General features: G+C 40.0%; 1 protein-coding gene across 4 annotated transcripts in view; it reads right to left on the bottom strand.

Moving 5' to 3' along the window:
* The window catches only part of ALKAL1 (ALK and LTK ligand 1), a 40,799-nt gene extending 19,439 nt beyond the window's left edge, over window positions 1–21,360 (bottom strand). The window contains exons 1-2 of one of the 4 annotated variants that reach the window (XM_038129354.1): window positions 20,927–21,360; window positions 19,751–20,064 (exon numbers count right to left, since the gene is read on the bottom strand). In XM_038129354.1, the coding sequence (XP_037985282.1) occupies window positions 19,751–20,054 (304 nt within the window). In that variant the 5' untranslated portion in view covers window positions 20,055–20,064; window positions 20,927–21,360. Of the gene's footprint in view, window positions 1–19,750; window positions 20,065–20,326; window positions 20,520–20,579; window positions 20,615–20,926 lie in introns of those variants that run through there. The other 3 variants (XM_038129351.1, XM_038129353.1, XM_038129352.1) reach the window with 3 other exon arrangements.
* Window positions 21,361–24,705: the final 3,345 nt, after the last annotated feature.

Genomic DNA, 24,705 nt, shown 5'->3' on the forward strand with positions numbered 1-24,705 from the left:
TGTCAGCAAAACTGTCTTGATACTTTCACAGACAAGTCACATTTATTTGGATGAAGCTTTTCTTTTCTACAAATTCTCCACCTTGCCTAAAGATGGCAACTCTTGCTTACTGCACAATACAAGGTAAAACACTACTAGGAGGAGGTTTGCATACTTTTAACAATGTCAAGATGGTTTACTAAGCACAGAAAAAAAAATGTTTGGTAATAAAAAAATGATAGTAAAATCTTTCAAATGTAAATTCAAAAAGAATATTATAAGTTCCTAGAAGAATTGAAGCAACAGAGATGGAATTCAACCAGAACAAGATAATAATACCCAAGTAAAGTGATATGCTAGGAAGATGAGTGAATAGAATGACACTGCAATGCCAGGATGAAAGTATCCTCAGCATGATTGTCATGAATATAAGTGAAACCCTTAAAAACAGTGCTTAAAAAAATATATGTATATATATTCAAAAACTTATGTCCCAAAACATCCTTTCTCTGCATATAATCTACATACATAACTATTCCTACAACTTTTAGATATAGATGTACTTCCTCAGTTTAAAAAAAAGATTAAAAAGAGTTTTGCTCAAAATAGAAAACAGTTCAAAGAACAAAGATAAGGCATCCTAGTGGAGAAAAACATTTTTAATGTTAATTTGATAAGAATTCAGTGTGGTGTGGGGTAAAATATAGGTGTTATTTGTGGGAATCACAGATAAAATACCCTGTGAATAAATGGAGCATGAAGTGTGTGTTTAGAGCTCTCACCTGGGTTTAACAGCTAGTGGTAGACAGAAACATGTGGTTACCATGGTGGGCAGCTGGGACAGAGAGTGGATCCCAGTTCCTGGCTGGGGCACTTTCCGTGCTGAAGTTTCCCAATGCTCAGGAGAGCAGCCCCTAGCACGGCCCTCAGCAGCAGACGACTTAAGCATGGTTGAATCAATTAGCATATACTTCTTTCTTCAGTACCCCAACCAATTAAAAGGTCTTAATTTCCTCCTTTCATTTTTACACTTCAGCTCTGACCAGATTACAGAAAGCTCTCACTTCTGGGCCCAGGGCTGAACAAAGTCCTCACCTGGAAAACTGAGGGCTCCCAGCAGCTCTGGCTAGGCTGGAAATGCTATATTTTCCAAATGTTATGCCATTGCTATCAGAATGATGTTACTTTTTTGTTCTGTACACAATAGACATATCAGTACAGATTGAAATGTTTTTCTGGTTCCTCATGTGGTGTCTGTAACAGCAGAGAAAGAGAGTATGCACTTTGTTGAAAAAGTATGACATTTTTGTTCCCTACTAAGGGACCACCAATTGATTCTAAAGTCCTTAAGAACACTCAAAATCCTTAGGATAAATTTGTGGTTGTATCACAACTCAGTCCACAGACTAATAGATTTAACACTTTTCCTACTGCAGTCTCCCATAGAGAGGGAAAAAACCCTTTGTGCAAAAAGGAGCAGCTCCTTCCATCATTATCAATCATAAATCATTAAACATTTTATATTATTTGTGTTGGAAATAACTGCCATATGAGAAAATATCTACTTAAATGATGTATTTTAATTCTCTTAGACTACTCATCTGCAATTTCTACTGCATAAACTGCATTTCTGCTTTTGTTTTGTTCTTTTTCCTCCAGTTTTCCTCAATTAAAAGTTTTACAATAACTTCAGTAATTTTTTTGTTTATATACCCCCACCCCAACTCACATACCCAGCTTTCCCCCACTAGATCTGCAATTCATTCCTTTAGACAAGGGAAAATATCTATTTCTGTGTGCAGTATTCCGAGAAGTCCGTGTTACTACTCCTGTTAAGTAACACACACAGTTCCCACTTACTGAATACTTTTGTTTTGGGACTTTGATGTGTACATACTGAGCATAGATGGAAAATGAGTCAATGCTCCAGACAGACACATTCCTTTTTGGATGTAATATTGCTGTTGAAATTCAAAACTTACAGATTCCTCCAAGCGCTGTGTAATGAAGATTACAATAACTTAGCAATGTTTTTTTTTTTCATTTTCTGTCACTTTCTACTCTAGCAAGTGAAGAATTATCTAGTATCTCAGTATTTTCTGGGGAAGAAAAAGCCTCAGATAAATCCCCAAATCAACACAGCTTGGATTCACAGAGGCAAGAGTGTCTTAATTAAAATATTACTGCATACCACTGCCATCTACTGAATGAAGAATATGCTGAAAGTGCTCATGCATACCTTCCTGCTCTGTGAGCAGAGTTTGTCAGGCTTCCCATTACCCTGCCTAATGGGAGCCCTTTCAGTTCCCACAACACAAAGTATACTCCAGAGCTTAAGGGTTACACATAGAGTGCAATTAAGAATTCTTAATTAATGGCTTGGTCAATTTATCCTCTCAAAGAGTAGATATAAACACTATTCCAATCTCTTTGGACTTATTTGCCATCCATAAAATTTTTGTTTGGCATTAAAACTTTATACAGAAATTGGAAGGCACATTGTGATATATTATAATACCTCATTAGTTAAGTTCTAAAATGCTGGTTCTGCTCCCATGTCTAAGAGATGCTTCCATGTTTAATTATTTGTCCAGGCTTGAAACAATGCTTCTAAGGATACTTAAACCAATGATTTAACACTTACTTGCCTTGGTATTCGTTCCAGTAATACTTTTCTGATGTGAACATGACAAATAATACTCCTCTTGAACACAGATTAATTGATATATCTTCAAATTCTCCCAACTTCAGTTACAAACATAATTTCTGGTCTTGTATATATAACATTTTAAGATTTTATTCTGGAACATTCACCAGAAACTTGAGTAATGAAGCGGGCTGTGACATCAGGCAGTTTAGAGGTACAATGGAATGACCCCAAAGAAAAAGCCTGCCTGGGTCTGCTTTCATAGTGGTTAATGAAATTTACCATGTCAGCCACACTGTCAAGAGTATTACATTAAAAAAAAAAAATCAGTGTTGTTATTAACTGTGCTAAAGATGAGTGTAAAAGGAAGCACTAGCTTCCAAAATCACAGTCTGTCATTTAGTCACAATTTCTATTTTTGTCCTTTCTTCGTTCTAGACTCAACCATTCACTCTTATCCCAGAATGTCTACTCATGTATGTCCCATCTCTCTTACTCACCCTTAAGATTGTAAGTCTTATCTACATCAGCTGCTCCCTTAAAACCAGGGGGATTAATATCCACAGGGCATTCAGAGGCATATCTACAATCAATTTGGTTCTAACAAAACTGCAGCTTTGCAAATACTGGGCATTTAAAAAAATGTGCAAATTATTGTACAGTGGGATTCCTAAAACTGATAAAAAACCCCGAAACAGATAAGGACACCTACAAACAGAAGTGGAATGTGAAAATAAGCCAAATAAAAACATACAAAGAGCAAAAGCACACAGCTTTCCTAGTTCTGCATGCTTAGATTTTTGTCTGTAGATCTATGTTTACAGGGCCTCATAAAATTTGTCTGATGGATTGACCCCTGCTCACTACAGATGCGAATAGATTTTAAGTATAGCAAATTTCTCATTATTCACCTTTTGCTTGGAATGGAATATTTATTTTTTCTTTTAATATTTCTAAAAATCGTCTTGAAATTTAATTTGAAGTGCTGCCTTTTTATAGTGACCACAGTAAAATTCTACTTTTACTGATGGTCGTATACTCCCTCTCATTCATCAGCACCTCATTCATGTAATTGCAAGAGAATTATGAAAGGCGTTTTTTACTCAAGTAGTTTTCAGCTTTATTGTTATTACAGAGACCTTCAGATGGATACCAAGAAAAAATGACAAATGTGAGACACTTACTTTCAGTTGTATTTATCGAATTTATTTGAGCAATGGGGCAGTAAACTTTAGGAACACTGTTAAAAATAGTATGGAAAATTCTGTACATACTCTTATATAAATAGTAACACAAAAGACCCGACTCGGATCTTTCTTCAAGAATAAAGGGGTACTTATTTATCTCTAATAACTGAAAAACAGGCAAGAGAAGTCTTACATCATCTAGGCACATTCCATTTATTTGAAAAAGGTTATGAACAAGATTCTTGGATGTGCTTCCCGAAATAGCTGATAGCTGGATTTAATATATCCAAGAGGCTTCAGCCAAACTATTCTAAATGTGAAATACCAATTTTAATTTATTTACCAATTTATGTTCTGTCATCCCCATTGGATCACGGCCTAAAAGGGATAATTTCCCCTTAAATTCCTACTCCTACCTCTCTCCTGGAGTCCTTCTGATTACACCCTACATCTAACCTAAAAACAATGGAAGCTTGTAAACCATGAACCAAAACATGTTCTTAAACTTTGAGAAGTAGTGCATTTATTTGTCACAGTGTTTTATCCCTAAATCCTCCATTCTATGTTTACTGCAAGTCACTAAATGGAGTCAGTTTCTCAATTAATTCAGTTTACTTACTACAACATGCGATGCAGTACCTGGGGTTAGAAATTAAATGTCTCAAGCTCCTTGCCACATTTCTGGCAAATCTATAAGTAACGTCCTACTGATTCAGCACTAGTTATTATCAAAAAACTGCCCATTATTCAGGCCCTTTTTGGATGTGTTAAACTGTAAAACATCACTGTTTTTAGGCAAAGCAAATGAACTTTGGTGTACATCATGAGACAGATAACTTTTAAAGCAATCCATTTTTTCAAGTTTCTCTTTCTGAAGCACCAGAGCCGTAATTGTGCTGCTGTCTCAGAAGGCGTTATGTGCTCATTTCTATTCTAAATTTATATTCTAAATTTGTGCTCATTTGTATTCTAAGTTTTCTTCACTGCTGCTGCAGTTTTTTCCTCCATTCATCTGTGGTAGAAAATGAATGAAGTCTTTTTTGAGAAAGGAAGACCTTCAGTCCTGTAATCCTTGTACCTTGTACCAGTATTAAACATCACAGGACATACTGAGAGCAGATTGCCCTGGCCAGGGACACTGTGCTATTGCAGCTAGGATCATGGCAGTCTTGGAAGCACAGTCCATCCTCAGCAGAGTGTGGGATGGACTGGGGAAACCTGCCTTCTTTCATGCAAGTGCAGGAAGAAGTGACACAAAGTCCTCTGAGACAAACTTTTGTTTCCAGGTTTTCCTATGTTTCAGGTGAAATCAATTTTTCAATAAAAGCTTTCACACAATCAGATCAGTAAGAGTAAAAAAAGCAAACACATGCTGATTTTACTTGACTTTGCTTTTTCATTGTATTATGCTGCTAACTGGAAAGAATACAGAAGTTCTATCCTTTCCCAGCTTTCTGACTTGAACTCCTGGGACCATCTTTGAGATACCACAACTGTTCATGTACTCTCAGTTTCCCACTCTCTGGGATCCACATCACGCTACTGTTTAAAAGTAAAAGCACTTGTGACAGTGCAAGGGCAGAGGCTGGAAAATTCATCCAGATGTAAGAGAACAAAAGTAGGAGGCATAGAAGGCATAGGAGTATTTGGTGTTCATCCTGTATCACTTGGAGAACTTTCAGTGGATACAAAACACCTTCCTACCTTTACTCATACCGAGGTCAATCCTTCAGAAGCTATGGAGGACAACTATATTTAACCAAGGCCCTTCAATAGCCTTAGAAGCAAAAAAGGTTGACTTACAATCAGGGGAGGATGATACAGATCTGTTCACATCCATGGTAAGGACCCGGACAGATACTTCTCCCACTCTTCCCTGTCACTGTCCTACTCTTGCCAAGCCATTGCCCTTTGCCTTCTTCCCTCCCTTGCATTGCATTCTGCTTGGCCTCTGTACCTTGTCTGGACTCTGCTGAGCCGCGAGTGAGAGCAGAGAGTGACAGGAATAGTTAGCAATCGCTGCTATGAAGACAACTAACGGCATGAACAGTAATTCCAGGGAGGCCTTCCCACCTCAGCAGAGCAATGACTATTTACGGCCTGAAAGGGATTGCCAACCACCAGTTCAACATCCTCTTAAGGGCAACAGATTATCCCTAAAGTTGGCTCCTCCAAGACTGGGCTCTGGACTGTGGGAAGGACATAACCTGAAGCTGGAGGGAGCTAACCCCCTCAAGCTAGAGAAGAAACACTTAATCGTGTCTGAAGTGTCAGGATAGGTGGACTGGGAATGGGGAGGATAGTTTCTCCTGCTGTGAACTATTCACGTTTTTCAACACTGGGAATATTATATTCCTCCTCTTCCCCTCAAACTTTCACTTTTCTTTGATTAATTCACCATTTTTGAAGGAAACATAATTGCTCGCTAAGTGTTTAGACACTGAACTTCCATTTCTCAGAAAAAGAAATCACAGCTCAGTTCTTGTTAAAAGACTGCTGTAATGGTATTATCATCATCACTAACTTGAAGAAGCTGAGCCCTAGCTGCAGTGTGAATGCAGAAACCAGCATGTAAGAACTGCCCTATCTAAATCAGAGTATTTCCCACAGCATCTTCCAAGTATGTCCAGAAATATGATACTAAATAATTTCTCTATGCGCTGTTCCTTTATAAAATATCAGTTACATGCTGTACCAAGTCATTCATCATCCAGACAGAATTTGTACAAATATATATCAGTCTATAAATTGGCTGTAGAAGTTTCCAAATATTTTTTTCTGTCACACGTCTACCAATTTTTCACCTTGTCACTAGTACTATGTGAAGGATCTTAGCCAGATAATGGAAATGTGTTTCAATTGTACACATGAAGCCTTCTCCCAAAACAATCTCATTCTTCCTGCATGTAAGATTGTCAGTCAGCTCCAGGCAATTTAATTTTGGCTGTAACTAAAAATTCCTTTCAAGTCTTCAGGTGCTAGTGTTCCTCTTTGGATATTTTCCTCACTCCTATAAAGCCTTCATGACTAAATTTTTGGGGTTTTTAAAATTTTAATAGAGAATTTAAAAATACTAAAGGAAGCATTCATTAGTGTAAGATTAAAAGTGGTGCGATTAAAAAAATTGTCTCCTTTTATTCATAAAAGTAACAAACATCTTTTAGATGTTCATTACAAGAAAAAAAAATCACTATGAAGTTGTAAATCTTTCAAAACTACAGTTTCCCAAGGGGATATTTATAAGCTAATGTCTTTGAGGTGGGGCACAGGTCTAATTCCAAGACTGGAAGAGCTGTAATGCAAGACCACAATAAAGGGAGGAAAATAAGTGTACATCTCAATGTATCTCTTTGAGACTGGCAACTGTCAAAAACCACTGTGTGAACTGGGAGTTCCAATTGCCGTATTTAGTGACAGAATCCATTGTTTTTGTTGGAATAAAAACCAAAAGCAACTAAGAAAATAGGTTCTGTTTAGAATCTTAGCTTATGTTTACAGCAATAAACCACAAAGCAGTTGTGTAGAAGCAGGTCTCTGGATTCCCAGCTGGTACAATTAATACAGGAGCTGGTGTACTCTCAAAGAACATATTTTTGAGGACTGAAAAACACTGAAAGGAGACTATGTCCTGATTCTGTTCTCCTTGATTTCAACAGGAGCAAAACCAGGTCTTCAATCTGTGTGTAATTCACATGATCTACTTAGCTAAACAATTAAGTCACAGCTCTGACATCTGATATTTATTTTAAGTTCTTTGAGCTAGATTCTCTTTTCTGAGCCAACCCTTTTTTCTGTTCTGGTGGCACAGAGTCCATAACAACCACAGATTTTCCCAGCTGGAGATTCTACCAGCATGAATAATCTTTACCCGTCTGGCAAAATCAGCTTTCATGGTATTTCCTCCTCTATTTTTCATGGTATTTCCTCCTCTATTTCACCCTCTGAATACTTACCATACTCTTATGAGAAAGAGTAAATTACTAGGCCTAGACTGCATTCCTCACTGCCATGCTTCAACTACCCTTAGCCTGTATACTTGCCTCTTCAAATTAAACTTATATGGTTAATTTGAAATAATCCTTAGGCTGTTGTGACTGAGGTAAAAGCATAGTCTGCTCTGGTGCTTCTTCTGTGATATTTCAGAAGACATACAACTGAGGGTCCTTCCAAGGTCCTTCCAAGTGAGATACCTCAGAAGCTCTAAACCCATGTACTCTGGGTCACTTCTATCTGTGCAGGCCATGCTTAATAATTTAATCACAGTGCAACGTCATCCCTAAAGAGCCTCAATCCGAGCATGCCAACCTCTTAACCCCCATCTCCACTCTAAGAGAGCAGAGGGTGAAGACAGGTTCAACTAAAAAATTCCACACAATCTGAATAGTGTTTGTCAACCATTGCCTGAGTGGGGAACCTTATGGCTCCTTCTATGTTATTGTAGGGGATACATGCAATGAGAAGAACTTTAGGTGAGACTAGTTCAATGGAGATGTAAAACATAAGGATGCAGTTTAACACTGCACTTATTTGAGCCTACTTTAACCAACAATGCAGTGTGAAACTGATCTGCTGGGAAATGTGAATGCTCACAGAGGGACTGCCTCTTATGTGTGCTGTGGGATGTAATGGAGCAGTGCTAAGACATTGTGAAGGGACCACCAATTATTCAAACTTCATCCACACCTTTCAATATGTTCAGATTGTCAAGGATCTGAGTCCAATCTCAAGATGCAGTCACATCCTAATCCCTTATGCCTGTGCTCTTTTTTGATTAACTAAAATCTGGAGCTCTCCACAAGTATATGCTGGTAGGCCACAGCTCTTCCCCAGTGCCTCACAGTGACTTCAGTGTCAAAACCAGATATTTTCACATTATAGACTCTGCCTTGGGCAGCTGAAGAGTCATCAATTTCAGAGGGAACTGGAAACTGTAGCAAACAGGCTTACCAAACAGAAGGAAAAAAAATAAAAGGATTAAGTATGGAAAGTGTGGTTTCTAAGAAGAAAGTAAAGGTCTGGTTGGGTATCTCACTTATTTTGTTGTATTCCCTTTAGCTACCACATAGTTGTGCCCCACTTCTGGGGAGAATTCTATTCTAAGGTGTGAGTTCCAGTGAACACTTACAATGTTCAACAAACAGCTACCTACCCCAATTATCTTCCAAACACAATATAATGGTCCAAAAAAGTAGGCTCAGACCTTCATGTGCAGAGATTTTTGGCCAAGGAAGTGAGTCAACTTGGGAGGTAAACAACATCAAAGAGAGCAACATTTAGAATGCAGCAGCCTCTTCTGATTCAACGCTTTTTAATTAGCCACTTTCCAATAATTCATTAAGACTTGAACAAAGAGATTGAAGCATTGGCTTCTTCTAGGGCTTCAGCCAAGCGTAATGAAATTATACCAGGATATATTTACAAGGTTGGATATCTTGAACTCAGCTGTAATTATGTTTATTAGTAATTCTTCAATAGCTGCTCAGAAAGCATATTTGTATTAGTTAATCCTTGCCTGTGGAGACCCTTATATTAGCTTGGCAAAAGAACATTAAGAAGGATGGATTTCTTTTTTTTTCCCTCTCAGCAAATCCCTGTTTCCATCAGAAAATGCTGTGGGATCAAGAAATAAGCCAATTGTAGAGTATATGGTTACTTTTCTGCTATTACTGTTAGCGATCACTTTAGAAAACTGTTAAAACTAAAAAGGATAAAGATCTAGGTTAACATGCTCTATGCATACTTCATCTTTTTTCTTTTCTCGTCTGCCAGAGATGTGAACATGTAAAACACTAAAATACATATTTATTTTGAAAAGTAAAGAAAAAAATCTCAAAACTATTACAGGTCTGATGTATGAGTTTAAGCAAAAGATCCCTCTTTAAAAAAAATCTAATAAACAGGATAGCATATTCCTCAAACAATTGAAATGAGAAAATACAGGGTATTTTGCTATTGCTATATTTGAAACCCTTGCTATTTTGAATATTAAGCTGTGAATATGTACTTCCCCCTTTCCAAGAGGAAAGATGTATTACAATGCTAATTGTTCATTAAACTTACAAAAGGATAATTCACTGAAAATAATGGGGCATATAGAAAAGACTGGTCAAACTATTCAGGGCATTATTTAGTGAAGTTATCATTCCCTATTCAATTCTATAGAATTGAAATTGACCTATTGAAAAAAATTCTTTTTTTTTTCTATTACAAAAAACAATTTTCATTAATTTGTCTATTAGCCACTCAGAATCACTAAAATGTCAAGATATTTCAGATGATATTTCAGATTAATCCAGAGACTCCAAATTATGCCTGGAAATTTATTGGAGGGCTCCTGGCTGAAGGCAAAACCACTCATAGAATAAGATAGAGACACTACATATCTGTAAGTACTAAGAGGAAATTCACTTCGTGCAATTCTGCAGGACTCTATGCAAAGCACTCTGGTTTAGCTATCGTGGCTGCTAATAAATGTAGATTTTGGAATATTTGCATAAATTAAACACAAGAACAGCTGTAATACATCAAAGGCAATATATGAACTAGTTGAATTGACTGAATGAAAACTGATGACATGTGCTGTACTGCAGCACTGACAAACACAGGCAAACTCTGTTGGTGTGAAAGGAAATAGAATTGAGTTTGCCAGAGCTTAATTAGACCCTGCTCTTTTTTCTAAACATGAATAGGCTCCAGGTTGATTGCTGTGCAAATGGTAATGTTTAACTGTACTTTACATTTCCTGTGCTTATTTTAGAAATGTTTCTATTTCTTTCTGAATTAGAACAGATACAGAACTGTCATAGATGGATTAATAATACACCATTTTTCCATTATAGACACTTTATTCTAAACTACTACTTTAAAGATGTTCCCAGGCATCATATGTCAGGTTTATACTCAGGCTAAGGTCATTTTACCCTATCATAGTTACATAAGGAGACCACTTATAAAGCATAACTAAGATCAAAATATTTCATGTGAGTGTTACATATAAATGAATCAAAGATAGTAAGCTACTTAGAAATACTAATATTGGAGGTTTGATCTTCATAAACAGGTGTAATGTACATGCAAATATGCATTTCAGTGGGCCAAAAGGTGCTGAGTAGAAAGAGCTAACCTTAAATTGAAAAACAGAACACTTTTCATAGTTTCTAACTGAGCAACTTTTAACATTTCCCTGATTTTTTAATACCATTGTCACTGTATAATATTCTGGCATCCTGAGACAGAGTGTGACTGCAGAGAAAGTGCTCCCCTTAATACTTCAGAAGTTTTCTATTTATTCTAAGATAACACTTAACATATTTGTAATACTTAATCTCCAGATTTTCCCCTTCTCTCCTTGTTCTGACAGGAAAGAACAGCTACCCCAGACAAAAGTAAAGATGGCTTTTCTGCCATGAGATGCTCAGTTCTGGGACAGTGGACTTCAGTATAAATGTGTAGTTTGGATTTCTCTCAAGGATTTTTAAAGCCCTGACTGCACCTTACATGTGTGATCCTCCATATTCCCATGCAGCTGAATCACACATCCATGCATGGAGTGACTCCATCATGTAGGTAATGTAGAGCCTCTGTTAATGAGAAGTAGATCTGAGTGTAAATTTGCTGTACCTTTGCCACACAAATTATTCATTTTGTAGTAATCCCTTTTCTGAAAGAATGAAAGTTGCCTGATAACTAGAATAGTGACTTGGTGCTGAACAAAGGGGGGAATCTGTATACATTATCTTCATACAAAAACTTGGTATTTGATCATACAATAATGGGAAGCCCAAATTTTGCTGCTTTGCTAATTTACTTGTGACCAAGAGGTCCATTCAAATTTTGGTGCATAGTATCAAATGGAAGCAATTAACCTGCTCTAGACCTGCCTTCTGACCCAGAAATCTTCTGACCCAGAAGATTTTGTGGCCCTGAAGGTAACAAGAAACCCTCTTATGTCTCAGCCATGACTCTTTGTTTACTTTGTAAAAGACAAGTTCTGAAAATATTTTTCCTAAATTTCCTAAAATGACATTTCTGTGACAGCAGAGAAGTCTCTCATGTGTTAGGCATGCTATGTGATTAACAGACTAAGAAGTAATTACTCTATCATGATTAGAGTAATAACATCACAGCTATCTCCTTACTTATTTTAATCCAATGGGATTTAAGGGTTTTACTAATCCAGGGCATACATCCATTACTGCCATATATACTGACAAGGATGCTTTTTCTAACACTTCATTTCAAAGTCATCATTAACTGCACAGGTTAAGGAAGAAAAATTGTCTGACTGTTTTCCAGTAGGGTTTCATTTTGCTTTTCACTTTATTTTACAGGCTTGAGCAACAAAGGAGCAAATAATTTGAGTAGCAAAGCCTTAATTAGATTTGTGCTATGTCACTCAGGATGCTGTCTAAAATCTGCAAGGAACATGACAATTATTGCTTTGCTGATGTAACTTTAAATGTTTTTCTTTAAGCCAAAGCCACAGATTTCAAATCATGTAGTAAGACAACACATACTAAAATGCAACTGAACCAACTTACTAGAATTGAGAAAGAAAAACTTACTAGACTTTAAAAAACAACAACAGGAAATTTACCAATAAAAGTTTAAATATTCTTAGCATCCAAATTTTGCCTTTACCATGAGTGGGTTTTGCTTGGCTACATACATTTTAACTCTGTCTTTAAAAACAAAGTATTAAGATCAAAAAGAAGCCACAATTTGTAACTCCAAACAGTATTTTTCACTGGTGTTAAGGCCTAAACTAAACAAACATGTTTTTAAGCGCTGTTTTGGTAAAATCAGTGGAGCACTGCACATCAATGATTTTTTTTTTGCGCAAGCAGACATAATAAAACATAGGATAATATCAAAATGGCCACTAATCAATCAAATGTTTGGATCCTTCATGTGTTAAATCTTTTTTATAACATAAAGAATTGTGCCCTGGGTATGTAATCAATAGTCAATTAAACCCCTCTCTAGAGCAACTGTTTTCCAATTGGCCAACATCAAAAACCCACAAAACGTGAGTAAATAGCCTCTAGGACTTAGATAAAAGTAGTAACCTCTAATTCACAAGTGACAAAATGAAGCACTCATCCTTAAATTGAATAGAAAAGCCTAACCTTCAACCACCAAAACCAAACATAAGCAAACAACTGAGCTGTTTTATTTTCAGTACAATGTCATCTAAATGCATGTAATGAAAAAGAAGATATTTACCATGACTATTAAAGTGTACTTATTTGCTATGTTTTAAAACAAGTCTTACAAATTATTAACATAGGATAACGTTCCATTTCAGTTTTGGGGTATTTTTACTTCTGTGAAATGTACTTGATAAACCTCTGAAAAATTTATTTTTCTAGAAAACAGATGTTAATAAGGCGGACATTTTCCCCTTCCAAAAACTACTTTTAAGTGATTTGAAGAGATCTTCTTTAAGAATAAAATTATCTCAATGCAGACAGTGGCCTTACATATATTTTAGGCAGGGAGCCAGTCACCCCTTTCTCTCTGCAACCTGTCAGTGGCTCTTTTTGTAGATGGTGCATCTTTCTCAGGCATCTCATTGATTATGAAGTTTTTCTTATAGCTTTCCACAGTGACGACTACTTTGCAATTGTTTTTATGCTGAGTTAAGCACTTCAGAAAACATAAGCCTTTATAATTCACATTGGTAACTCTTAAATCACATGTGTGTCTAAAACATCGCGTCATTTTCATGCACATTGCCCTCAAACCTTATTATTTACAAGAGGAGTCTGTGTGCCTAGATGTATGGATGTATGTATAATTCTCTTTTTATATCTTTTTTCCAGTATACATGCTTATTTAAAAAGCAACATCATCTCCATACTTGAAGCAGTGTACTTTCAAGGCTAGAGGCTACCTATCAAACAATAAATGCATTACAAAGCCTTATACCTGTGCACTGCTATTGTCCCACCTCTCTGAGGCTTTCCCTGGCAGACTAACACCTGAAATAACAGACACCTGCCATTCTTTCTTGATAGAAAAATCAAATTGTGCATAATGTAAAGGAAAAAAACACACACACTATATATATATATATATTTATATATATATATATATATATATATATATAAGCTCTTCAGTTTGCTCACAGGCTCGGGGCCAAGCTAGACTAATACAAAATTCATGCTGCTACTGAATTACAGATGGTAATGCATGCAGATCTACTTTGAAACAAAACTTTTGTTTTCTTTGCTATTCACTTTGCTGCATATTGGAGAAGTCCTGGTGTACTTCAGAGCCAGTCCTGGTGTGATACAGTGAAAATTCTGACATTCACTTTTTTGGGGCCAGAGCTGCACACAGAATTGGGTGTGTTGTCATGCTAAATACAAGTTTTATAAACATATTAAATAGGACTAAAACAAAGCCCAGAAGATCTCCTTATATTTATCAAAGCAATAGCTCAACAGAAAAGCTTTTCCATATGCTGACATCCTATCTTGCTCCTGGGACAGCACAGTGCACTCTGAAATGTTTGCTGCTCAGGGTACTGCAGTTCAGCGAGGCTTCTCCCTTTTTGTGCCAGGACAGCACAATGTCTCAGATACCAAGTGCCCTTCACTGGGATTAATGGGAGTGAGAGCAAAGCCCCTTGGAGACCACTTCACTTGAGGCACTGCTCTGGTACTTCACTATATTTTTGGTCTCCATGTATGCAACAACTATGTTTTATCTTTGCTCACTCTCTCATCAGCTCTCAGGGTTGGTCCATGGGCTTGATATTCTCCACCACGATATGGAAGATCTCTGTCTCATCCTAGATTTCAGATGCCTTTTGTTCAGTGCCCTGGCTCTACTGCCTGGCAGTTGTGTTTGCCAAACACAGAGTATTGCTGTTAAAAGTCATATTGCACAATACACCTAAAAACCCAAGCAGGCAGGGACAGGAATGTAGCAGTGGTGTGACAAATGGCAAAGCCATCGTAACCATGATTGGTCCAAGCACTGTGCAGAACTGAAGGAAAATACAATCTCTGCAGTGTTTGGGACCTCCTTTCATCAAAGGAAATGAAAATCTATCCCACCCACTTGTAGTTTTTGGGTGGAACTGGCACCTAACCATGATACAAACAGAGATAATGGCTCTTTCCACAGAACCCTCTGTAATTTTTATTAACTCTCATCTTCTTCTAAGTCTCCTGAATGCCCAGCAATTCCTATTACCACAATACAGTAAAAAAAAAAAAAAAACAAACCAGCGCTGGCTTTTTAACAGGAATAACAATTAGATGAGACTTAAGTATTACAAAGAACACTGTCTTATGTCATACCATACATTTTAATTTCTTAGACACAAAGTTTACATTCCTCAATGGTCTCCTTTTTTTATTCCAGATCTGTAATTACATTCACTGAAGTAGTTTAGTATTAGGCACAGCAGATCTTTCAGAATTAGGGACTTCCAGCTGTAATTATCACTACAGGAGAAATTATCATTACAGGAGATCTTTTAAGTGAGAAAAAAAACCAAAATTTTTCTTGTGCCTTACATAGGATACATGGGTTTGATTTAACCATAAACTAAAATAAACCTCAAACACATTTTTCAGATCTAATTCATGATGAATAATGGTTAAACTAGCACTATGTCATAGGACAACTTACAGTTTTCTGCTGCTGATGTGTAAGAAATTTTGGCAGAAAACTGAACTTGTAAGTGCAACCTCAAAGTTTAAATATGTTGAGGGCCAAATTCTCATCTCTGATATGTTATTCTAAATCTGAAGTAGATATGCTCAGGAGGCTAATTTGAACATATTCGTAAACTCAGGGCAATATTTATCTTCATTCCTTCATGCTTGAAAAATGACTACTCAAAATGTTTTAAAATGTCTTGTTGGTCTCCCAGGACAAAAGGAAATTTCAGCCCCTATCGCTTGTACATTCAGATAGCTCCTTTCTCCACTGTGGTGGGCAATATGTAAGGAAAGAATAGTCAAAACAGATTTTTTTATTTCTCAAGATTCTTTAAATCTAAGTACATGGAAGCTATTCTGGTTTTGAGGAAAGTGTTTGGATAAATGTAACAAAGAAAATCAAAGAAGAATGACAAATTATTCTAGCTCCCCTGACGTGACATCCAAAAATAACCTGAAGCTGAATCTTCTCTTTGTGAAAATACATGTTTTCTTCATTAAAAAAAGCTGTCCACTGTTATGCATCAGAAGCAGGGGATAGTTATAAAAAGGATTACCCATTGAGGCACTTTCATCACTAAGATTAAAAAACTTTAAGACACTTCTTAAAGTAAAAATATAAAATCATACTCAAGCACAAAAGCTTCATGGAAATCAGGCAAGTAAAGGATGTTATGACAGAAATTTTAATTCTGCTGGATATAATAACTCTGAGGAAAAACTTGTATTTTTAGTGACATCCTACCAGGAATCCTAGAAAATATGAATATTGCTTTTTGGTTAGATGGAATTTCTTCTAAAGGTACTGTTCAGAGTAAGTTCTCATTCTCATTAATCAGGTCACCAAGAAAAACAGGGACAGATCTGTGTGAGGTAAGACTTTTGAACATGTAGGGATAAAGAGATAAGAAGTTAAGACAGCTAAAGTGCTGGTGAAACTGGTATTTCTATTGCCTATGTAAGTGTCCTGGGCCATACAAGAACCATGATACAAATTTTCTAGTGGTTAAGAAGCACATGACATGGAATATAACCCTGGTTATTAAGGGGCAAGAAAGACCTAAAGAGTCCTTTCCAGGCAGGTCACAGCATCACACTGTCCCACACAGCTGAGCAGGTTTGAGTGCACACTCTATTTCAGGCTTGCCCCTTTGCTCTGGGACAAAATCACAAGAAGTAGAGTGCAGCTCTTATTCCCATGGCATAGCTCTGGCCCAGGAGCTGTCCATGACCCACCTGCAAGCCACATCCATATGGGGTATCACAGAACAAAAACACTCTTGCTTTCATATCCCCTTTATGCATCTGAACTGAGTGGTACACGTGCAATGTCTGACAGATAAGTGTTTCACTCTTCTTTTTTCTGCCTCATCAAAGATCCCCTGTGGGTGCTGTACTTTTCCATTACAGCCTGAGCTAAATGAGTAGGATGCCATAAATCTAAGGAGGAGGTCCCATCCTCTCTCAAACCTCATCCCTGGACATATGCTGTAGCCACTTGGCCTGTGCTGTCCCTAGAATTCACCCAGTGGTACTCCAGGTCAGCTGTCTCACTACACAAATATTTAATCAAGCTCCTAAATGAAATAAAAGAAAGGTGAGTGTGGAGGTGAGGCTCAGTGAGTGGCTAGACTAAAGCTGGAGAGTGAGGGAATTCCCTCCTGAGAGTAAGGGAATGAGAGAACAGGAGGGGAAGCACATTGCAGTCCTCCTGCTATTCAACTCATTGATGAAACAGAGTAGCATCCTCAGGAAAAATAAAAAAAAAGAAAAGAAAAAAAAAAGCCCACATAAAAAAGAGAAAACACACAGAAATCATTTGTCTTGCATTCTCTGTTCTGTATACAGCACTATTCCACATGCTTTTTTTGTTTCAAACAAAAGAAGTAATTAGCTGCTCAATTGTCTTTTAAATCAGACACTTGGTTTTGATTTTCAGCAGCTACAGACAATCAAAATATATAACTCCAGTTTCAAATGCTTGGCTGAGTACTCAACTGAATGCAACAACTTTCCTGTCTGAGGGGAAGATAAGCCTTCTGTTCAGCTGATGATCAGGTAGTACCAGCTGGAGTAAAAAGCTGCCATTAATGTGTTGGTGACAGGAGTTATAAAAAAGACTTAATTACTTGTAAGAAAAGCCTTGTCACAGTCCTCTATCCCAAAAAACAAGTACACACCATCATGACAGGTACTAATTTGTATCCTTGGTATTGGTAACAAAAAATGAGATGAATATAAAAATGGGACCATTATTTAAGCTGTAGATCTGCTTTTTCTAGGGTGGAGAGACAGCTACCTTTGTGGCTGCCCCTAGGACACCGTACCTATGTCAGGGACAACTGGAGAATTTCTCTAAGAATGTTCATCTTCTCCTTTTGTGTCCAGCATAGTTACTAACAGTAACAACTAACAGAAAACACTATCTTATTGTGTATAGCATTGATGGGTTAAAGAAAATTCCCCTTCAAAGTTACATAAATATTATGAAATATTTATACTTTCTATAATTAAATAGAACTATTTAGTTAAGAGTAAACATCTCAAATGGGAGAGACTGTTGTTCAAAACAGATTTTTTCCTCAAAGCACCTGACAATAGTAATTCTTGCAATAATTATTGCAAAGTATAGACCTGAGACTAATTCTTAGGTTTATACTACTCTGTAATTCTCTTGAAAAGAAGAGTGTAAGACTTAATGTACTCTGCCTTGAAAAACCATTTTACTTTTTTTCTTGGGCTATGGTCTTGTCCACAGCACATAAAGAATTCCAGCCACAGCAAATAAACAGTTATGACCAGTCATGCTGATAACCTGCAGCATCTTCTCCAGTCAGCGCACAAATCTGGGGCAATCTGGTTTGGGCTGCCTTTCCATAACTACCAGAGACTTTACAGTCTGAAAAAGCAAGAATATCTGGAAGCTCACTGGGACATTACAACCTCTTACAGATGTACAGTTCAATACCTGGAGCAGATCAGGCTAAGAAGCTTCCATGGCCAGAGCATTGTTTACTTTTTGATGGATAAATGTTAGCCCAGTTTCCTTAGAATGTGCAGCAATCTCCCTGCGCTAGTGCCACCCTACCAATCAGTTATTCACCTATTAACTTCTCAGTTTGTCACCCAACTTCAAGTTTTTCGAAAATGCAGCTTAATTTCATTTAAAATAGGCTACTGAACACAAAAGAGTAAGTCTACCAGTGAGACTTGAGGAGGGCTGCATCACAGCTTCACCCATTACCAGCCATCAGCCACAAGGGCGCTCTCTGGGGACACAAATCCCTAAGAAACCGAACTTCCTTGGGTTTCCTCAATTTGGTTTCTCTCCAGAAAGGTCTGTGGCAGTCAACAAGAGAAAAATATTAGTGGGCCACAGCCAGGGACAGTCACTAGATTCTCCTTCTTTGAGTCACTGCACCATCCTAATTCACACAAACCCCCCAGACAGCTCCAGTAGAAGGAGATGCTTTTGCACAGCTCTGCAGCAAGCCTAGCAGTGTCAGTCTCCTGGTCAAGGACAGTGTGAGTATCACCAGGCAGCTCTGCTTGGCCCTGAACTGTGTGAGTATCACCAGGCAGCTGTGCTTGGTCCTGAACTGTCCCTGCTGTCCCTGCCAGGCCTGGCCCGTGCTGCAGTGCTCCCTGCCCCAGACTGAGCGTCCTTCATAAGGTGAAATAAGCCCCATGCCCATCTCGGTCTGGATCTTCTGCACCTGCCCTGCAAAACTAGAGAAGTGCATCACATGGGAACCAGCAAAGTTGGAGAGGAGTAGGTCCAGAGAGCTGTCGCTCAGATTGGTCATTTATTCTCTTTGTGCAGACCAGAGCAGCACCCCTAAGGCTGGGGAGAAATGGGGCTCCCACAGTGCTGCTCTGCAGTATAGCGAAGTTGGAAGGCTTGTTCTGAGAGGCTGTAGATCAATGGTGGTCGCAGCTGACCTCCCGGCCGAAGGTGTCGAAGCCCCAGTGACCCTCTCCTCCCTTCTGTCTCGGATACCTCCACAGCTCCAGCCGGGGAGCGGGGCTGGGCTGCGCTGCCCTCAGCGAGGCTCGAACTCAGCAAAGGCAGAGTCCCCGCCGTGGCAGCCCCGCGGCGATGGGAGAGCATCCCCCCACCCTCTTTCCGCTCGCCCGCTCCCTCCGGGATGCGCCGGCAAAGGAGCCGTCGGGCTCGGCCGCCGGAGGAAGCGGCAGGGACGGGATCCGGAGGGGGCTGCACCCCCGGGCTCCCTGCGGGGCAGCGGGGCGTCTCTTACCTCCGTGCCGGGCGGCGGCGAAGAGCCGCGGGGGCGGCGGCGCGGCGGCGGCGGCGCGGGGGTCTGTCGGAGGGGCACCGCCGCCGCTGTACCGCCGGGAGATCACCCGGTCCCTCCGCGGCGGGCGGGGCGGCAGCGGGCGGCCGTCGTCGCCCAGGGCTTGGAGGAGGATGTCGAGGAGCGCCCCCCGCTCGGCTCCGGCGGCGGGCACGTCCCTGCCCTCGGCGCCCGGCGGCGGCGGGGCCGAGGCCAGCAGCAGGAGCACGATGGCGGGCAGCGCCTGCCGCTTCTTCGCCCCTCGCATCTCTGCGGCGCTGGGAGGAGGCAGAGAGCGAAGGCGGTCAGCGCCGGGCCCGGCCCGCACCCCACCCGCCCGCCCCCCATGCCGCGCCCGGGGGCACCCCCGCCCGCCGCTCCCGCACGCCGGGGCCGGGCTGAGAGCCGCGGAGGGGGCGCGGAGCGGGGACCCGACGGGCCGCCACCCGCTGGCCCCGCCAGCCCCCGTGCGGTGCCCGGCTCCACGGAGGCTGCGTTTAATAGGCACGGATTAGGGGAAGGTTTCGAACCGCGCCGCACATGTTCGCGGTACGGGGTTTCGCAGGGGATTTGCTCGGCTGCCTTTGCCCCTGGAGTCCCAGCGCCCGCGGGTGCCTCCGGGCGCTGCCGGCGGAGCGGGGCGGCGCGGGAGCCCCCGCGATGGGCCAGCCTTGTCCAGTGCCACACCGGGGATTCGGGCAGCGAGCACGGACGGCAGTGGGATGGAGTTCACTGAGGGGCAGGCTATATTGGAAGTGCCGCAAATCAGGGTAGAAAGGGCGAAAACAATTACCAGAGGCTGCGGCTTCGAGAGCAGCACTTAATGCCCTAAGTAAGCTATTCTAATTATAGAGAATGGGTAGGATTAAGAGAGAGGGAGGGAGAGAAATTCTGTTATTTACAAACTGTTTTCTGGCTGGCCTGCCTTGCAAATCCTCTTGGGCGAAGGAGTTAATCAGAGCCTCAAGGGAGCCGGCTTTCCCCGACGGCTCCGGGCTCTCCCTCCCTCCCTGCCGTGCCGGAGCGCACGGCAAACCCGGGCAGTAACCGGGGAACGACCCGCGGTTCGCTGCCGGGGCAGCGGCACCTCCTCATTCCACGCCAAGATCCCCTCCGGAGAGCCGGCTGGCGGCCGCTTACCTTCAGGCAGAGGCGAGTCCGGCTGGGTGCGTGCGGGCTGGGGAGCGAGGTCCTGTGCCGCCGTGGCAGAGCCCGTGTCCCCGCGGAGGCTCCGCCGGGCGCGGAGTGGGGCGCTCGGTGCTGCGCCCGGAGATGGGGGATGCGCCCTTCTGGGCCATGCGCTTCTCTTATATAGTCCACACCGGCGTACTCATTTGAGTACTATCGACTTTAGGTGGGTGGCAGTCGATGGAGACACCTCTGGTAATCACTCTTGGGCTCAGAGAGGGTCTTTTCTGACAAACTTCCTCCTCCCCGTTTGTCCCCCGGTGGATGGCAACTGAAAGCTGCGTTTGAAGTGACTCTGATCTATTTGTGAAATTAGATTTCCCTGAAGATTGGGGAACGCTTACTAATAAAGCTGCCGGCTCAAGAGATTAAAATGTGCTTTAACTTAGCGGGATTCCCTTGGGAGTACAACAAGGAAACTATTTAATTCCCCCCTTTTTTATTGAACCAAGAAGCCGTGAGCAAAGTCTGAAGTGTGTATAAATTTGGTTCTGTTTTGATGTCAAGGAAAGTGGTAGTCTGTCTTTGGCAGGTGAATTCACAAACTATGAACCTTGTAAAAGTTTGCTTCTTCAAAACAGCTTTTTTAATTTTTTGACAATGACACTTAATGAAAAGCTTGCAAAAAAGGTAGTGACCTAATGAAACCATTAAACCTGCAGGTTAAAAAACTTCCCTCCTAAAGCCCTAAATAGATCAGCCAAAAATTAGCAAATAAAATCTCAACTTTCAGAGAGCAGTCGTCTGCAGGTGGTCTTGACAGATTGAAAAGCAATACACATTTTTCAAATTATACTAGACAATATTTTTCGTTGGTATTTTTGTTGCAAATATAACTCTTTGTCATAAGTTACCACTTAGATATTTACTTAGTAAGAGTGGGACAAAAAGGAAAAATATTTGAGTTATCCTGTAAGATGTGAAAATGGGGAATTTAGATTTGAAAGAGATTTCAACTATTCTGAATCTGTCTGGCACACAACATTTCTCTACAAACTTTGTCTCTTTCCCCAAGCTCCTTAAATTCATACCCTTCTCTGGTTGTCTCAGGCAGCACACACTCTGGGCTGTATCTCACAGGGACTGTGTCATTGCTGGTGATGGGAACCAGCTTCTTCTCCACATCATCCTCTGCTTGGGCCATCCTCACTCACCTTCGGGGGTGTGATCCCACAAAGATTGGAGATCAAACCATGTTTAACTAATAAAGGCTTACAAAGGGTTTTATCGCACTAAATTTTTTAGAGGTTAGTGTATAGCACAAGATACACTGGTCTGACCTGTGGATTCCCAGGATAACTGAAACAAGATGCCATTCTCATTCTTGCTAGGTGATTTCCTGCTTTTGCATCTTTTTTGGGTGCATATAAGGAGTTTACTTTTGTCAAGCTGATGGTTAAGTTCAGTGAACAGGGAAAGGGGAGCACTAACCAGCTGAGAAATAAAGCAGCATATTAATTTACCAGCTGAAAAAAAAAATCCAAAATTTTCTCTCCATTTGCTCATTTCTTTCTCTTGTTTTATTATTCTTTTATTTTGCCCTCAGAGACATATATTGATACCACAGAATGGGACTGAATTTTTCTATGGAACCTACCAAAGTATTGCCTTGACTGGAGTTCCTCTGCCCAACTTCATTACTAGTCATGGACTAGATTTACATCTTCTAGCCCTGGAAGCAGGTCAGATGGGAAGGAAATCCATGTGGCACTGTTAAGACAGAATAATTTTGCTGCTCATAAAAACCCCAAAGTCTTTATTGGATGTCTGTTTGAGGCAGATGGCAGAATACTCATAAGGATTAAAAGCAGTATTGCAAAAGGCAAGCAAAGAGTCCCTTCTTTTCTCACCCACATCACCAGAGAAAATCTAGGGAGTCTGCAGACCAGCATGGCTGACTATGTAATCTTGATGAACAACATCCTGGGGCTGCCAGTTTGGGAGATTTCTAACCCCTTCAGCAAAAATTCTAAAATATGTCACCCCCACACAGTGGGTTCCTAAGATAAAAATGCTGCTACAAATACTAAGGCCATTAAATTTGTTCTTTAATTTAAGTGTTGATTATTTAGAGTTTTGAAGCTTTGTGTTGGAACCCAACTAGGCCCTTTACCTTTATGAGCCATCCAGTTTTACCCCTGTTCCTTTACCTCTGCCATAACTTGTTTCTCTCCTTTGGAAGAGCTGTACCTTTCCTTGGATAGACATTATACCTACCCATAGGGCAATGAACTGTTTTATAATTAGTTTTAAGTTAGAAAAAATAAACAGGTAGGTTACTTAATTTCTTATCTTTTTTATGCTATCTTTTTTGTATTTTCAAAAGAGTAATCAAGAAGGTTAGAAAACAAGAGAGTGTGTGTCCCTGCTGAGCAGCTTGAGATTTATCAGCCCTTGAAGTTACTGCAAAGATTTTCATTCACTTTATAGGAGTTGGGACAAGCCTTAAAATGAAAAGAACCAATTAGAACCATAGCACATCTAAATCACAAGTTTTAAGTAGCTTTTTCAGATTCTTTCTATGCTCAAGAACCTTAAAGTGTTGTGTAAAAGCAAAACAAACAGAAAGATTTGTTTTCTATTATTGTGAAAAGCCTTGTCTCCTTTTAAGTTGTTTTGATATTTGAATTCATCAGAGAGCAGTTGAAAGAAGGAAGACCAGACTGCATCCAGAGGATGATGTTTTACTAATCCTAGGCAATTCTGACAGGATGAAACCCCATTCTCACTGGCCCTTTTGTTAGTAGCTCAAGTGTTTCTCCTCATCATTATATGGAGAAAGAATCTCAGCATGAGATTTACATCAAAGAGACCATCTTAGAGCTTCACTCAGTATCTTATTTAGGAACAGAAAACCTATTAGTAGTGAGCCTAAATAAGTCTGGCTATTTGCTTCCTGTAGCTAACAGATTTAAACAGGTACATCACATTATTTTTCCTGCGACATGTTCTTTTTATTTTCTGGTGTGCCTCAGCCACAAGAATGTCTGATTGAAGTTAAAAGCAAACTAGTTATGTTGAAGTGTCATGGGGCTGACAGAGACTCAGAGAGATGATCTAGCGCTTTCCCTTGCTCATGGTAGAGACAACTGTATCTATGTCATCTGGGCTCAGCAAAAACACCTTTTAATTTCTCCCATTAAGCTCAACACTTCATCACAAATCCATTAAATGAAAAATTGCTAAATGTGGGTTTAGAAGTGACATTTTACTTTGGGATTTACACTGAAATATAAAAATTATCTAAATGTATTCCCAAAGCACACAGTCAAATAAAAGACAGGCTAAAGTGATTTAAAATTTAGGTGTCTTGCTGTCTCTACATAAATCTGTCAGCCAAAGATTTCCATGGCCACTCATCTAAATCAAGAAGAAAAACAGAGAAAACCTGTTCCTATTGAAGTTCATGGGAATTTTCCTGTTGACTTTGTTGAGCAGGGATTTAATGCAGGTTTGTTACTAAAGGAGAGGTGAAGAAGTGAGAAATCACTTCAAAAATATGAATGTATTAGCCAAGGCAGTAAACTATAGATGGCTGTTGTAATTTCTGATAAGTAACAGAGGATTCCAGTTGTTTTCAGATCACAGCATTTCCTTACAATCAGAGCCACATACATATGTGCCTGTTGAAGCTCAGTGCAGAGGGCTTGATCAGATGGCCTTTTGAATACTTTTTGCAGTCCTTTGTTTCTATGAGTCTATAGGGTTTTTTTGCAAGTGGCTTTTAAGGC

The sequence above is a fragment of the Motacilla alba genome, chromosome 2, assembly GCF_015832195.1.
Source record: "Motacilla alba alba isolate MOTALB_02 chromosome 2, Motacilla_alba_V1.0_pri, whole genome shotgun sequence".
NCBI lineage: Eukaryota > Metazoa > Chordata > Aves > Passeriformes > Motacillidae > Motacilla > Motacilla alba.